The sequence below is a fragment of the Artemia sp. Qi Xiang Cuo genome, chromosome 10 (assembly GCF_049724085.1).
Source record: "Artemia sp. Qi Xiang Cuo chromosome 10, ASM4972408v1, whole genome shotgun sequence".
NCBI lineage: Eukaryota > Metazoa > Arthropoda > Branchiopoda > Anostraca > Artemiidae > Artemia > Artemia sp. Qi Xiang Cuo.
Window position 1 is genome coordinate 20,466,966 of NC_142803.1, and position 17,922 is coordinate 20,484,887.

General features: G+C 34.5%; 1 protein-coding gene across 1 annotated transcript in view; it reads right to left on the bottom strand.

The window, feature by feature from the left end:
- Window positions 1-1,716: 1,716 nt before the first annotated feature.
- LOC148947569 (uncharacterized) overlaps window positions 1,717-17,922 on the bottom strand; it is a 44,622-nt gene continuing 28,416 nt past the window's right edge. Inside the window, exons 6-10 of the mRNA XM_089096154.1 lie at window positions 17,526-17,784; window positions 12,428-12,532; window positions 9,028-9,179; window positions 4,734-4,879; window positions 1,717-1,984 (exon numbers count right to left, since the gene is read on the bottom strand). Of these exons, the coding sequence (XP_088952280.1) occupies window positions 1,780-1,984; window positions 4,734-4,879; window positions 9,028-9,179; window positions 12,428-12,532; window positions 17,526-17,784 (867 nt within the window). The 3' untranslated portion in view covers window positions 1,717-1,779. The remainder of the gene's footprint in view (window positions 1,985-4,733; window positions 4,880-9,027; window positions 9,180-12,427; window positions 12,533-17,525; window positions 17,785-17,922) is intronic.

A 17,922-nucleotide genomic window follows, 5' to 3' on the forward strand; every position in this document is an offset into this window, starting at 1 on the left:
TTATCTTACTCAGGTTACAAGGCAGAGGACAACCTCTAAACGTTGAAACATGTCTTTCAGTAAAAAGAATGCATAAATTTTTCCTTTGCCAAGAAATTTCGCAGCTTTCGGATTAAAATGCCTATGATTTGCAGGGAAAGAATTCAATTAAAGCGACTTTATACTCAAAATATATTTTATCTTTCCCATTCTTTTCCAAATGCGTTCTTGCCATGTAAAAGGATTGACATTGCCAGTTTTAGAAATTAATTTTCTACTTGCTTAAGCTGAAATTACTGAACAATATTTGGCCGATTAAAATAATTATTACAATAACAAGATGGTTATAAACTAACTAATACATAACCCATAATAATGCACTACATATTTGTAATATTTCTTATGAACATTCAAGATGTTTCAGAAAGTTTCCATCATTGTCTATAAAGGCGCTGGGAATGATGCTGGTTAACAGCACTGCAGAGAAAATTTGAAGGTCACCGAGAGGAGAGGAGGTGGGATAAAAAAAGCACTCAAAAGCACTCACTCAATTTCCTGGAGAACAAGATTAAACTTTGTTTTATTTCAAGAATTAATATATAAAAATTCATTAAAAATTATTAACTTGAATATATGATTGGAATGTTTAATTAATTAGCTCGTTTTTGTCAACTCACCGACTTCTTTTTTAACGTGTTTTCATCGGAGGAGTCCCTAGGAGAGTTTTGATATTTTATTATCCTGAAATTACTAGATCCGAAAGGACCTGAATATACAGCCTGGGATGCAACACATAGATTTTTGCAATCCGTTTTGCAGCCCATATTTTCAAATATATTCACAGATGCTCGAGAATTAAAGAAAATATTTTCTACTTTTTAGGCCATTTTGAAGACGAATTAAATTTTTTTGCATATTTATTACTTTATAAACCATATCTACTGAACAAATAAATTATTTTGAATTAATGTACTTTTTCTTGTGTTTAATGATTTGGGGGTTTCGGAAAAAAAAAACTAAAAACAGTGGTACCTGAAACTTCTATAATGCAGTTTTGTGCGCTAAATGAAAGCTAATAAAAAAAAACAAAAAAAAACATTTTGGATATTTTAACCACAGAATTATGTTTCGAGTACTTTTTTGTTTTTTTGGCTGTACTATGATATACCTGGCATCTGGCAACACCGATTCAGCCCAAAGTGTGATTTAATATGATTTATATATCTTAGGTCTTGACAGTATACGATTGTCATATAATGCTTTGTACTAAAAATATTTTAGTATACTATACAAAATATTTTAGTATACTATACTAAAAATGTATAGTATAAATTTCTAAACATAAAAAATGTTTAGTATACATTAATATTTTTAATGTATACTGAAATATTTTTAGGGACTGCCCTTTCCTCAGCTTTAAATCACAATTCTGCACCGTTCTATCAAAACAACAAAATTCACGCTTTCTTATGATGTAAGTTTCATTAAATATAAATATCTCTATCTCTAGCTCAAAACAGGAAACGTTAAATGGGTTTCCTAAGATTTTCAGGAATGTCAGAGTTGACTTTTAGTTTTTCTTGTCGTTTATTCGGATTCTTATCAAAACTATACAGGCTATAGCAAGACGTCCCAATCAATTCTGAATAGTTTGACTACACAAACTAAATAAGTTTAAAATCGACTAGATAGGGTGATCCTTTAAGTTATCGAACGGCCTTAAAAAATATAAAAAAAAACGGTTGGAAAATATTATTCCACAGAAGATATATATAAAAAGTTCTACAAATGGACTAAACTTCACTTTTTGGCTTCTTTATCTTTCTGTGAAGCCAAAAACTTTTCTCGGAATTTTTTACCCTCCACCAAGAGCTTTCTTTCCATTTCAGTAAGCCGAGGTAATATCTTGGTTACAACTCCTGTACCAATGGTTGCAGAGCCATCTCGGATGGTGAATCTCTGTCCTTGCTCCATCACGCATGGCTTTTGAAGCTTCATTTCAACTCTATAAGAAATTTTATTTATTTATTTTTATTTTATACAATAAAGGAGGAAGCCATAGGCTTGTCGCAATACAAACACAGGAAATGACAGCTCAAACAGCAATACTGCAAAACACACACACACACACAAAAAAAAATCATCAGTAAAAAACAACTATACAACAACTATATTACAGAAACTGAATACGTAGAATAATTATGTGGGATTAATTTTGGGGGATGAATAATTCTGCGAAATGGAAAGTTCATTTTTTTTTCAGAAAAGAGACAAAGCTTTCAAAATTCATATATATATTTTTTATATATTATATAATTCATATATATATTTCAATATATATATAAATTATGAGCGTAAATCAGGGTTTGTGTTAATTCTAAAGCAATATCAATGTTGCATTAAAATAGTTGACGATATTAATCAAGGTTTTAACTATAGTTATTCAACTGGGGAGCCACCAATAATCGAATTTTCTTCCAGAGTGAGTTCACTTTTACACTATAAGTTCTTTTACTCATCTTTCTGCTAAGATCTTATCTGCTAAGATCACTTAAAAGTGAAATCTTAGCACTAAGATCTTACATCTTATAGCGCTCTTTTACAAACGTCTATCATCATTCTGCTCTGATCAGCGGTTTAAGAATAATGATGAGTATATTATCAAAGTTCTCTCATCATTCATGTGGCAGAAAGATGGCGTCCTTCACACTTTTTGCTAACATCAGTGAGCTGTAAGATCTTAGAACAAAGATGAGTTAAAAGAACAGAAATCTTTGCAGAAAGATGTGAGATCTAAGATGGAAGATCTTAGTGTAAAAGAACAGGCCTTATATTTTCAAGTTAGATAGGCCTAAGTCATATTAACTCCAACAGAAATTCTGAGGAAAATCAATAATTGATTACGCATAAAAATTAACCACAGAAATTTAGTTCTTCCAAGCTATCAGACATTCTGTGGAAAAATCTTCCAAGAACTCCTAGAGGTTGAAACTCCGTGCAGTTATATTTTTATGATATATTCTTCAAGATGACAATGTAATACCGGGCACAGTGTCACTAGATAGCCTTGTTCTTTTCTTTGCTATCTCAGAAAGGAAGTTAAGTTATTAATAAACAGTGACACAGTTAAAACAGTGACAACCCTTTCTCCATGCCATGAAGTATATCAAAAACTAATCATACGTGTTATATTATGGGAGACAGTCACGTAGCCTTAGCTAATTTTTGCTGAACTCTAAAGCAATAACAATATAGATAGAGTTAGGTTTTATACCTTCACGTGGCAATACTGACAAAATGCGGTACTGCCGTGAAAACTTCATAGTTTTGAAATAACCAAAGGCAAACTGTTAGAAAATAGATTTTTTAGAAAAAAGATCAACCTGTGATGGGTCCAGGGGACAAAAAACATTTTTATTTTTGTTTCCTTGGTACTTTTACAAAAAAAAGTCTACTGTCCTGTGGATAAGATCGACAGGAAGTGTTTAGTCTGACTGCGTTAAGTTTTCTTTCATGCTCTACTCATACTAATCTATTTTTACTCTTTAGTCTCCCATACTCTTTGGGGCTAATTCCTAAAGAGTTACTGGTGCCACACACTTTGAGAGCTGGCTGTTCGCCCATGCAGATATTCAGTGGAAGGGGAGAGGGTCTGTGAAACGTATGTCCCCCTCCCAATCTAAAACTCTTTATGAGTTCTCCCATAATTACTTTGGTTTTTCATGTAAATCATCTATTTTTCGCCCCTTTTTCGAAGTTGTGCCTCCAACACCAGCCAAGAAAAATCCTGTGTACTTGCCTGAACACATACGAAAAAATGGATTATTTTTTCTTACTAGTAATAAAGTCAATTAATCTATGAATAAATTAATTTGCGAAAAGTAAATTTAAACCACAATATCCAATTTTTGCCAACTTCTCTTGTATCCACAATAAGTCTTTTACCACGAGTCTGGGGAAAAGGATCTTACATTCTTCGTCTGCCTCCCTGGATACACTAATCGTTAAAACAATACATCCTATTGACATACTTTAATTGTGTGGAAGATGGAAACACAGAAAGTTTCTACACAGGGGGAAAGGATAGAGAAATACCCCTGAAACATTTTAATACAGAGGGTCTTAGCTCTCACAAGCAAGGTCTTCCGGTATTAGCATCTAAAGTTTCCCTCTTTTTTTTTCTAAGATTGGTCTTTCTCTTAATCATGATAAATATGAATCCTAATTTTTAATGGCCTGGAGTCTTCCCCTGCCCCCTAAGTTTGCCGTAGTTTTCTATACCTTTCGTTCCTATTTCTTGGTGGTTAGGTATTATAGTTACTGCTTCAATTTCTAGCCAATGAAAGTGCGCCTATGTTCTTGATGTGAAAAAGAAAATTCAAATTGACCATTCAAAGATTGTTGCTAATCAAGGGTAGTATAATAGACGTGCACTTGGTAGGCTTTATTCTAACCTAAGGCCTACTGGCCTGTAACGCCTATGAGCTGCCAGGGTCAGCTGTTTGCTGATTTTCGCTTTATCATCCTATAGTCTGTCTGTTCGGTTAAATTCATTGTTGTAAAATTATAGTATATTCTCTCTTTTTTCATCATTTTACACCAAAAGTGTCATTTCTGCATATGGCGTGGATCAAAAATAAATTTCCTAAAAAGTTCATATTTTGGCCAGTCAAAGAGCTCAGGAAATTTCGAGGAAAACACGTTACAATGAAATAGCAATGAATAATTTATTTAAGCGAAATATAAACTCTTACCTTGCATCTTCACCAGGCATAACTAGTTCCTTATCTGGTAGGTTTATTTGACAAGTAATAGTCCATGTTTTGGAAAACATATTCACTTGATTATATGTTGTAACTGGTCTCTGGCGACCACCTTCATCCTTATTCAATACGTAAACCTATATTGAAATAATAGTTAATACAATGATAAAACCTTTATATATATATATATATATATATATATATATATATATATATATATATATATATATATATATATATATATATATATATATATATATATATATATATATATATATATATATATATATATATATATATATATATATATATATATATATATATATATATATATATATATATATATATATATATATATATATATATATATACATATATATATATATAACACATATTTATATATATAACACATATTAAAAAAAAAAGTCCATGAAATTCGATGCGACTGCATCCGAATGCGTCGCTTTTTTAGGCATCCACATCTCGAGGATTCACTCGACTTCTCCTCAAGTGGAAAGGATCACTCTATAAGCTAATATATAGAGAGATGATTGCATTTCTGCTTCTATTTATTACCGTAAGCCTTATTTATAGAATGGCACTGAAAGAAAGCCAACAAAGATAAGCAGTGAATGTGCTGCAATAATAAAGTGCTGCAATAATACATAACACACAGGATCTTGGTCCTCGTTGTTGTGACTCTCGTCTAGTATATTTAGCAAGGTCTAAAATAAGCAAGGTCTTTTAATTATGGCTTCTAAGTATTCCCGTTTGTTTTCTAAGGTCTTTCTCCTAATGGTGATACATATGAGTATCTAGTTTTTAATGGCTTGACTTCTTCTCATACCGCAATATTTATTTAGGGGTATGTGTTCAAGGGTGTGGGGACAGGAGCGTACGCAGCTATGTTGATCTCAGGCGGGATGGTGTTGCAGTGAGTGGTTAGTACTAGCAGTATTATACCACCTAATAAACAGTCCAATAAAAAAGGATTTTTTTTAAAGACATTAAAAGTAGTACCGTTAAATTCTATTTTTTATATGTATAATGCTACAGAAACCGAATTATAGTTGCTGCTACTTATTTTTTAATTTTCTCATAAAAAATCAGGTTAAAAGTTAAAAGAAGAAGCTTTTTTACTCATTTATCGTTAGAAGCGATCTCGTGGCGTGAAAGTAAGAAGTTTTCTGAAATCCCCTATGGTCCTCATGTTATTATTAGCAAAAACTGTTCCAAGGTCTGAAATAAATTATAGCCTTTTTTCATCAAGTTCAAGAGGGCCAGAAATTTCGCCAACTAAGATGTTTTTGAGCTTATAAATTCGGATCATTGGATCAGCTAGGCTTCAGATTCAAACTACAACACTATTTCGTGTCGAAGGTGGTAATTCCAGAAAATACTAGACAATTTTGGAAATTGAAAGGCAAAGCCAGGAATCTCGTCGACCAAGAAGTTTTTCAACTCATTAATTCGGGTCAGCTAGCCTGCAGATTCCTGCAGACGAACACTATTTCGTATCCAAGGTGGCAATTTTAGACAATACTAGGCAATTTTACAGCAATTTTTTTTAGAAACTAGTTAGAACGTAGAAAGTCAATATCCCTGATTTAGCACTGTTTTTTTTTTATAGAAAGTAGTTTCTTTAGAAAGGTAATTTTAGAGAGCAGTTGGAAAGTAGAAAGCCAATTTTAGAAATTAGAAGGCAAAGCCAGGAATCTTGTCGACTAAGAAGTTCTTCAGCTGCTTAATTCGGGTCAGCTAGGCTGCAGATCCAAATTAGAGTTCAATCGCGTCTCCAAGGCGGTGATTTTAGAAAGTATTAGGCCATTTTGGAGTATATTTTCTTTAGAAAGTCAATTTTAGAAAATATTTAGAAGGTAGAAAGGCAATTTTATTTGATTTTGCACCATTTTTTTTAGACAGTTTTTTTAAAGGCAATTTTTGAAAGCAGAAAGCCAACTTTAGAAATTAGTAGGCGTAACCGGGAATCTCGTCAACTAAGAAGTTTTTAAATAAGTTGAACAATAGCAGAGCAAACAAGCATTTTTTTAAGAGGAAGAAGAATATCAAAAAGTAGAAGCACAAAAAAAGAAGGTTACCACTAACATTTTTCCAGGCCATACAATTGTTTTTTGAGCCTGAAAGATCCTTTTCCCAATATGCCTAAACTTATCATTAATAATAACAATATATTATTTACTCTAGATTACAGCACATACGATGTACAGCCCGTGGGATAAAATAGAAATAAAGAGACAAGGGTATAAAAAGCCATACAATTATAAAGCAACAAAAATAGGAAATGATATATAACTAGATATGCGTTGCGAAAATCTCTTACCATGATGCAAATACAAAGGTGACTAGATTAAAAACCCAATCTACCTAGCACTCAATACTTCAACTCTAGTCTGAATTGATATTTGTTACAACGAAAAGCATACTCAAAAGAAGCGCATATTTTTTTAATTTCGTGGTCTGTGAGTTGCTTTAAGAAATACTTTCCGTTCAGGGTTGTTAATATTGGTATTGGAGTCCAGGTTAACTCCAATCTAATTAAAACACAGGTTATAGGTCACGTCTTCAAACTACGCAAGTTCCATCGGTCTGTCCTCTTCCTTTTTTCTATCTTACTTGGTTCTCTAGATATTTAGAGATTTCCATTTTCATCCAAAAAATATGCTATATATCCTCTTTCTTCATTCACAAAAATAAATGCAAATTGCAGCCGCGGATATGAGAATAGTTTTTGTTTTATCTTGGACAAAAAAGAAAAAAATGTTTGGTGCTAATAATTAAAAAAGACTAAATATACAGCATTGGACTTTACAGTCCTCCCCGACGGTGCTGATCTCCGTTTCTTGGCCCATCAGCCTGGAAATATAATGGAGGGTTGGGAGCCAGCCATCCTGTGCTTTCGCATACCCTTCCTGTTCACCTTCCCCCGATTTCGCTAGGTACCCATTTAGAGCTGCGTCGACTCTGGCTGAGCTTACAGTCACGCCATTGACCCCTGTTCCAAACCAAATAGCCACCGACACCGGGACTCAAACCCTGTCTTGATGGAAAAAGAATTTAAAGTTTAGCGTGCTTACCATTCGGTTATGACAACTGGTCCTGAAACATACACAAAGGAAAAGAGCAAAATATAGTTTTCAGTTTTATAGATTATGGGCAAGCGTTTGATTCAGCTGATAGAAGAGTTTGAGCGAAGGTCCTATCCTTATATTGTTTCCCAAATAAATACATTAAAGTGATTAGTGCTATGTACGAGAATAACACTGCTGCGGTAAAGGTAGGAAATGAGGTTAGTAGCTGGTTTCGTATTAAATCAGGAGTTAGGCAGGGTTATGTTCTATCCCCATTTATATGGACTTGTGATAAGGAGCACAGAAAAGACAAATGGGAAACCACGGAATCAAATGGGGAGGAAAAAGTCTCCCGGACTTAGATTATGCTGATGATTTAAGCATCCTAGATGTAAATGTTATGAAAATAAATGAAATTTTGTAGGTTTCAAGATTCCAGGGTGCAAGAATATATTTGAAAACTTATGTTAAGAAGACTAATTAGCCAAGACTAGGAATAAGAGAAGGTGAAGAAGTGAAGTTGGGCAACGAGAAGACCGATCAAGTGGACAGCGTCACTTTCCTAGGTATTATTATTAGTAAACACATGGGTACAGGGAAGATATTAAAAAGTAGGTAGCGATGGCCCAGGGTGTCTTTTTTCATAGTCGAGACAAGTTTAGAAGAATAAGAAGACAAGTCTGTGAACCAAGATTAGAATGTTGGAAGTTATGGTTAAGCGTGGGCACTCCAAAAGACGGAGGAGGATTTGCTAGATGTTTGCCACAGAAATTGCCTACGTTTTTTTTTGGGTACCCAACTGACTAACCGTATCTCAAACAGTAGGCTAGTACGAAAATCGTGGTTCAATCTCACATTCTAGGGCTATAATGGGAGATAGGCTGAGATGATCAGGACACATTCTGCGCACAAAGGATGACAGATTGCCAAAGATTGTCTTTGTTGGGCAACCATCTAGGACAAAACAAAAGCAGGTTGTCCCCGTATGGAGTGGAAGGATGTCGCAAGGAAAGACTAAAAGGAAATGGGAACTTCCTGGGAGGGTGTAAAAAGAGAGGCTTTGAATAGATTGGGATGGAGCAGGAGCATGTGTAGCTGCGTTTGCATCCGGCTGATTGATGCAGCATGATTTAATAATTGTAGTATCACTGAAACAAAAACACAAAAACTGTAACAAAAAGTTTAAACAAAAATACCTGAGACTCGAAATGATCTTGGACTTTTAAGGTTCCTGGTTTTCCCATAAACATACCCCTTTTGACATCGTCACGCTTCAAACCACGAACAAGGGCTCCAATTTGGTCACCAGCTTGAGCTTCATCAAGAATTTGACGAAACATTTCGACACCTGATAAAACAGAATATACATATCTTATTTTATTCTGTGTGATTTTCATGTCTTCTCTCTAATTTTATCATGTCTTGTCTCTAATTCTTATGTTATTTCATGCAATTTTCTTGTCTTTTCTCTTATTTTATTTTGTCTTTTCTCTTATTCTTATATTATTTTATTTTGTGCAATTTTTCTTGTCTTGTCTCTTATTTTATTATTTTGTCTTGTCTCTAATTCTTATCTTATTTTATTTTGAGCAATTTTCTTGTCCTTTCTCTTATTTTATTATTTTATTTTGTATTTTCTCTTATTCTTATATTATTTTATTGCGTGCAATTTTCTTGTCTATTCTCTTGTTTTATTATTTTATTTTCTCTCATTCTTATCTTATTTTTGTTGCGATTTTCTTGTCTTTTCTCTTACGAAACTTCAAAAACGGTGGGAGACATTTATATATCTCTATTCCCATCTAAGAAATACGAAATAATGCACATTGCCAACATAGCTTAGCTCCAAAATGGCGGATATTCATCCCATTTATTAGATGGATCAAAAACAATTTTGAAAAATGTGGACTTAAAAACAAATTTGCAAGTTTTCATCTCCCTCATCTTACGTACATCCCCTAAATCCCCTTCTTTTAGCTCAAACCTGTTTGTATATCTGTTTTAGACATACATTTAACTAAAAAAGAATAAATAAGCATCTACATATTAGCACCACCAAAAGGTCACAGCAATAGCAGCCTAGCAGCCAAGGTCACAGCAGTAGCAGCCGAGTATTTTTTTTTTAATTTTCTTGAAAAAAAGAATTCAAACTTTTATTGGAATGAGTTATATTTCAATCCAATTTCGACACGATCTAGAAGAGAATGTCCGTATTGATTGTCGCTAAGAATTGTCATAAGAAAGAAAAGCGACAAAATAGAGTGGACATAAAGTGAATCCATTTGTGAAGCAGCAACTTCGTGATGTAGTGATTCAGGTGAAATGGACCCATTTGAAGATCAAAATAGAAAAGAAAAAATACAACTTTTATTAACTTTTAAAGCAGAGTATTTTGAAATCGTCGAAATTTCAAAAGAAAGAAAAGAAATACTACTGTCAAAATTTCGCTTCTTACTATATTCAAAAATAAAGATCAAAAAATCTATTTTTGAATGAATTAAGAATGGCTGCAATTCTAATAACTTATTCTGAACGAAAAATACAACTGAGATATTTCTTTTCTTCCTTGAGCGATTTGGGCAATTTGCTTTGACAGTTCACTGGTCTATTGCAAAAATACAATATTTTAAATTGAAAAATGACGCTTCTGTCACCAAATTATTTCTCTACTTACGCGTCCACTTGAAATTTTGGTGTGTATTTGAAAATACTTCTAAAAACTTTCAAAAAGCACATAGTTCTGGGACAATACGAGGAGGAACCTTCAGGAGAGTTTTTCTTTTATTGTTGCTAAGATCCGTTAACTTGAAGTCTAATAACTTGAACTGAGCTAATAATTTCGGCAATTTACTTTACAGGTTCAAAAATTATAATAAAATACAATTACTTCATTAGCTATCCTATCAATCTGCTAGATTAAACTAAATATAACTAGCCAGAGAGGGAATCATTAGCGCATGTCTCGTTACAAGTTCAAAGAGGTGTAAACCTGGAAAACTTTACAAGACCCAAGACTTTCTATTGATCCACGTTCTTATGACTTTCAATAGATCCACGTTCTCAAGGTGACAGGAACAAAAGAATTTCAGAATATTACCTTTAAATATATAATATTGAACTCGATAATGTAAAAATTAAGTTTTATTTAAATAAATTTGACTAATGAAGCCGAATCGATAGACTTAACACTTTAAAGTTTACTAAAATCTCAAGAAACAGAGCGGTTCCTAAAGACCTGAATCTCCATATTCATAAAAATATTTCCCTAAAAAAAAAAATATTTCCCTAAAAAAAAAAAAAATTCCCTAAAAAACAAAAAATATTTCCATAAAAAAAAGTGACATTAAATGCCCCTTAAATGACTAATATATCTTTGGCATTAAATACTGATAATTTTTTAGATGCCAAATTAACCAATTCCATGTAAAAATGCAATAAAACTCATCAACTGTCAGATACATCACGAGCAAAGTATTGTAGAAAGAGTGGGCCGAGAAGGAGTGGATAGACGGAGTGGACAGTACACCTCACCAACCCTATAATATTCTTCGGCTTTTTTTTCACCAACAGCAAATATAGCATCTTACGAGGTAAAAATCTCAGTAGAGTTCAGTTTTTTCACATTTTTAAAAATTTTATTTCTTTAATTATTTAGTCATTTCTCTTATTTTTCTTAACTGTAAATGTTAAAAACCAGATCGGTAATTATCGCGGCATTTCTCACTAGCAATGGACAGGTCGGAGAGGGGGGGGTCTGTTTTACGGTGAATTTCAATCAAAGCCAGCATATTAGACTACCCTATCCACCACTTTTCCTGATTGTTTACTTGTCTATTCCATCGATTTAGCAACTGAGCCAGTCATGAACTACCCAATAATCTTTATGTTGACTAGAAAGGCTGAAAACTACTTAAAAAAAGTGAAAGAAAATCTATCTGTAATCATAAAGCCAGAATTGGATTAATGACACTTCTTGACTACTAAGGTCCTTCGCCATTACTTCGCCACCACAGGACTAAACTTCAGTTTCATTAGCACCATTAGCAATACAAATACACTGTACTGTCAAAGTATCGGCTACAAAAGGTGCTTTCGTGACTCAGCATAATATATTCCAACCCTCATAACTCCACAAAACCTGAGTAAAAGAGGAGTTCAAATTATGTGTGGATTATTTGCTTTATATGGAGATAGGTGTAGCTAAATTACATTGTTATGTGTGTGTGTGTGTATTGGATTAAAGATGTGTGTAATGTGTGTATTGGATTAACGCTTCTTGACTACTAAGGCCCTTGCGTCAGCCCTACTGTGTGTAGGGGGCCTACAGCTGAGTTCAAACTCTAAATTCGTACTGTGTGTAGGGGGCGTTGGCTAAGGCTGAGTTCAAACTCTGAGTTCGTACTGTGTGTAGGGGGTGTCGGCTACAGCTGAGTTCGTACTGTGTGCAGGGGGCGTCGGCTACGGCTGAGTTTAAATTATGAGTTCGCACTGTGTTTAGGGGCTTCGGCTACAGCTGAATTCGAATTCTGAGTCCCGTATTACTAAGCTGAAATCAAGCCTACTGCGCCACCGTAGGACTATAAATACCAGACTCACCTGTGATAACTGATTTGAATTGTTTGCCAAACCCTAAAAATTCCGCTTCCATACCCTTTTTGATAACACCTCTTTCTAAACGTCCTGTAACTACTGTACCTCGACCTGAAAAACAAAAATAAAATATATATATTTTTTTATATGTAAGCAATTAATCTTATTGGTTCACAAACTCACCATTGAAAATAGAAGTAATACGTTTGCATAACTGACTTGTTTGACTTATTTAATACTTCCACGTTTATTTAACACGTCACTTCCAATTTCTTTACTAGCCAGAATGTTTGAGGGGGGGGGCAAGAGTTTTTACCGACTGGCTGGTAATTCTACCGACTGTTTTTTTGTCAATAATTTCCATAATGTCCGTTTCGAATACAATACGTAAAATCACTGCATGAGTCGTTGAAACAGCTGCATTTACCAACCGATATTTAGATTTTGGTACATATCATGTCACTATCTTAAGGCTGATTATTTAACTTGTATAACTGACTTTGCCTTATTTAACAATTTTATTTAACTTATTTAACCTTTAACCTTATTTTATTTAACTTATTTAACCTTTAACCTTATTTTATTTAACTTATTTAACCTTTAACCTTATTTTATTTAACTTATTTAACCTTTAACCTTATTTTATTTAACCTTTAACCTTATTTCATTTAACTTATTTAACCTTAATTTTATTTAACTTATTATAACTTATTTTATTTTATTTAAATTATTTAACAATCATTAAAATTCATCAGCTTCACGCAATAAATGAATAAAACAAAAGTAAGAACAATTCAAGATAAATCAATCAGAAGCTATTGATATTTCGTGTCAAGGCAGTGGAAAATGAACCACAAACCGACAAAAGGGTAAGTTACCATGCAAGTTGCAAACCTCGGAAAGAACTGCATTAAAAATGGAGATTTCTATTCATTTTAAAATAAAATTCAACATTTCAAACACAGAAAATGAAGATACTGTATACCAGCAAATGGGAGATGGATTAGAGGTACTTTTCTTAATTATATTTATCCAAGAACAATCGAAAAACTTCGTACAAAAAAGATAAAAAAAATGCAAAATTTAGAGTATTGGCCTCGTTGCACAATTAAAAAAATTAAGCATTGAACTTTTCAAGTAGTAAAATCATCTGCCCGCCCCCCCCCCCCCAATCTCTATCCACTATTTCTTCTGTATTTCACTATAAAATAATGTTAATTCTTAATTAACCGGGCACTTTTTATAGGCTGGTTGCATTACCCGACATACCGAGAGGAATGAGGTAACAAAAAGGGCATCCAAGAGACAAGTAAGACCCATGATTTTAACAAAACAAAAACTATCCGGAGTTTTTCTTACTGATAGTTTTAATACATGCCTGTTTACAATAATCTATTTTAATGTAAATTATTTTGAATATTTAACATTTTAATATAATTTAATAGTATAAAATTCCACTTTTAATAATTTAATCCGATAAGATTATAAACAGAGTCAAATATCGCACCAATCTCTGAACGTGAACGTGTCAACGTGAACGTCTGTGAACGTGTCAGGAAGTAGTTGAAAACTATGAATAGTTTTCAATAGTTGACATTAAAATAGATTTCTTGGGGTTTTCAATAGATTTCTCATTACCTGGGCTAATAATTTTACCAGGTTTTTTTTTTCACATTTTTGGATATTATTCATTGCTCTATTTTTCCAGCATTTACTTAACTTATGCCCTTTATCTCCTCGACTGGCTTCAAGAACTTTGTCCGTGTCAAGTCAATGGCCCTGCATAAAGAAGCAGTAGCTGGACAGGTCTCACTACCATTAAAAACAACTTAGGTTACAATGGCGTTACAAATTCTTATCTTAGCTTTACGGCTGGATGCTCAGTTTCGACCAGACTAAACGGTACAATTAGAATCATTGGTGACATGTAATTGAACTGCATCTCCAACTGGCTCAAGTTAGTTTCCATTGACCTGAGATGTACTAACGGTTCAATTAATTCATCGAATTGCATAAACATTATGAAAGCAGGTGAATCATCAATAAAACTTATGTCTTGTAGTAACACCTATACCATAATAAAGGTCTTAAAGATGGTGGCTGCTGACAGACGATGTATAGTCTACTTTCAGTTATTTTTCTGAAAGTGCAATGACACAGACTTAAAGCAGAGAGGAATAGAGCAAAAGTTCTCGACGATGCCATATGCAAAGTCACAACAACTCAGAAAATAATCAGCCAAATTCAACTCAGAGCAAAGACGAATTGTGGTTTGATTAGTGATGTTGTCAGTCACGGATTTGAAATGGTGGGAAGCAGCAGCATAGCCATGGCTCCCGCCAGTATTTATTTCGAAGTGTGAGCTTCAAAGACTAGTTATTTGACGACGGTTGTGGCATTTGTTTAAAGTAACTTAAACAGATAACGTGTTTCAGAAGGACCAGTAAGCTGAAGTGAGTCACGCACAAGAGATTTGAAGGCTGCATTGAAGTCAACGTAGCTAAAGATTTACTGTGCCCTGGAACCAATAGATATGAGTCATGACCTGATAAAGGTTCTACTCTAGAGAGGAAAGCTTGTCCATGATTCTTGATGACCACAAAGTGTAATTAGAGCAATCGAAGTGGCCACTTTTGCGTTTCCACACAACTCTTGTCGGCGAAGCGATCTTAATGACCAACACAAAATTTACATAGAATTTCCTTGTCTCTGTCCAATAAGGTCATACTGAAAATGTTGCTAAGAATCGATAGGAGGGTGGTTCCTCTCTAATTAGAGCAGTCAAAGGGGCCACCTTTGCAGTTCCACAACCGAAAAGGTTGGTCCTTCTTTCAAATCCTGGGGTATTCACTCCGTAATCTAAACAAGAGAGAATAGCATATTACTACTACTACTAACAAATCACTGCAGACCAAGCATCCTGAGGTCAACACAGCTATGCACGCTTGTCCTCCATCCTAATCTATTCAAAGTCTCCTTTTTATACCCCCCCCCCAGGAAGTTCCCATTACCCTTAAATCTTTCCTTACAATATCTTCCCATCCCATTCGGAGACGACCTGCTTTTCGTTTGACCCTAGACGGTTGGCCGACAAGGAAAATCTTGGCAATTTGTCATCCTTTATCCGCTGAACGTGTCCTAGCCATCTCAACCTCTCCCTAATCATAGCCTTACAAAGTGGGACTGAACCACATTCTTCGTACAGCTTACTGTTTGAGATACTGTCAGTCAGTCCGGGTACCCAAAACTATCCGTAGACAATTTCTCTAGAAAACATCAAGCAAATTCTCTCCCGTTTCTCGGAGCAACCACGCTTCAGAACCATACTTAACCACTGTCCCACTCTAGCTTCCAATATTATAATCTTGCATGTGCGAGAGAATAGCATATGCAGTCTAAATAGCATCGCAGGTCCTGCAATTTTCCGCAGCTCCGTGTCGCTCCGACGGACTCTTGGTTTAAAGACATCCTGCAAATTTCAGCAGCTCCATTTCACTCCGACGGTTTCTTGGTGCCTCGCTTTTTATATACGTCCTGCAAATTTCAGCAGCTCCATATCCCTCCGATGGATACTTGGCGCCTTTTATTGTTCATTTTCTGCAAAACTTTTTATATTCCTTCAGCCATAACAGGGGATAAGGCTTTTGCATATTTTCACAGTTAATTTGCTGAGCCGTTACTCGGCTCAGCAAAGTTCATACAACAGTTGACTCTTTCAGCTTTCGACAGCTGTGCTAACCGTTCCTTCCAGTAAGACATGCGTATAAGATGTTGTTACTTTTTATGGTCGTAAGAGAAACTAACACGTACATGGTGATGGTAGTTTATATTCAATCTGGTGATTGACTTGACTTCAGGTAAGATCTAGAGCTCAAAAGATCACAGAAAGCTATTAATTCCAAATGAATCCTAAAAAAAGAAAAAAGAACTTAAGCAGGAGCCTTTGTCAGGATCTTCTCGCATTAATCACTTCATTCTTTTTTGTTTTAATTTCTCTTCTTATTCCTAAAGGAAATTTTCTTTCCCAACAGGCACTCCCCACTCAGATTTCGCCAACTCAGGCTACATCTTAGCCTATTCCAACCTTGTCCCCCACTCGCTTCTTTACCTCCAAATATGAAAAAGCGTTGTCCCCTATATTACGAATTATTTTTAAACAAAACATCCCACTAGTTTCTCATTTTTTATTATTTGTACAAGTATTGCTTATATCATGTATATGTTCGCTCGTTTTCCTTTACGTTTACGTTTTTAATGGCCTTTTAAGTTTATTGAGAATTACTCGTTTTTAATCTTCTGACATGTCACGACTTATATAATTTTTTTTGAAGAATTTCATACAATGACAGTTTTATCATAACATTGAGTCACACCATTAACCCCCATTTCAAACTAAATAACCTGCAACACCAGAACTCAGACCCCTGACCCCTGGGTTTCAATCCGGAGCGCTAACCACTCAGCTAGGACGGCTCATTAACTCACACGGTATATAAAAAAGCTCTAAAAATGTGCAAAGATTCTAAAACAATGATTTTGGCGATTTGTGTCAGATTGCATTGCATAATGCCTAAAAAGACTATAATTAAATTCTTGAACTCAGTTGCGACAATATGCGTCAAAAAAAAAAAAAAAAAATCAAAGTTTCAAGAGAAACTTTTTGAGATACCATCTTGTTCATGCATATACTCAAGGACCCATTTTGAAATAAATTAGCGAGAAGCGAGTGGCGTCTTGTGAGCGATTTAAGTTCGAATGCTACAAAAAATGAAAAATATCCGGAATTATGGAAAAAACCTTTATGGAAAAACCTTGATATTCAAAGATTACGGATAGGGGAGTTCTTAAACGCGCCCCCCCCCCCCCCCGGTGCATTCCCTCTTCTAAATAAACATTTTTTTTTCTTTTCCTTTCTATTACATCCAAGATGTCCCTTTGTGTTCATTTGCATTTGAACAGACACAACAACCAAATTCAATGTGATAATTTTGACAATCTTAATATTTAAATTAATTTCAACAATTCTACGCAGCATACATTATGCGTGAGCTGTCTTATGTAGAAACGTAAGAAACTGTATGAACAGAGAATAATAAGAACTCACCAGGAATAGAATAGACAGACTCAACAGGCAGTAAGAAGGATTTATCCAGATCTCGAACAGGTTGAGGAATATATGAATCTACTTGAGCTAGCAGCTCCAATATGGCGTTTTCCCCGAGCCCAGGATTAGTTCCTTCCAGGGCACAGAGCGCGGAACCCTTAACCATTGGAATATTGTCCCCATCGTAGCCCATTGACGACATGAGTTCTCGAAGTTCCATTTCGACTAGTTCGATCATTTCAGCATCAGCTGCATCACACTAAAAAATAAAAATAATCAACGAATGAAAGATCTTAAGCCATGAAAGAGCATACAGCCATTTGGTGTTCTCACTGAAGTAACTCTAATAGCTTCTTTTCTGAACGTGGATTAGTTGCGCAAATTGTATTTTATTGGT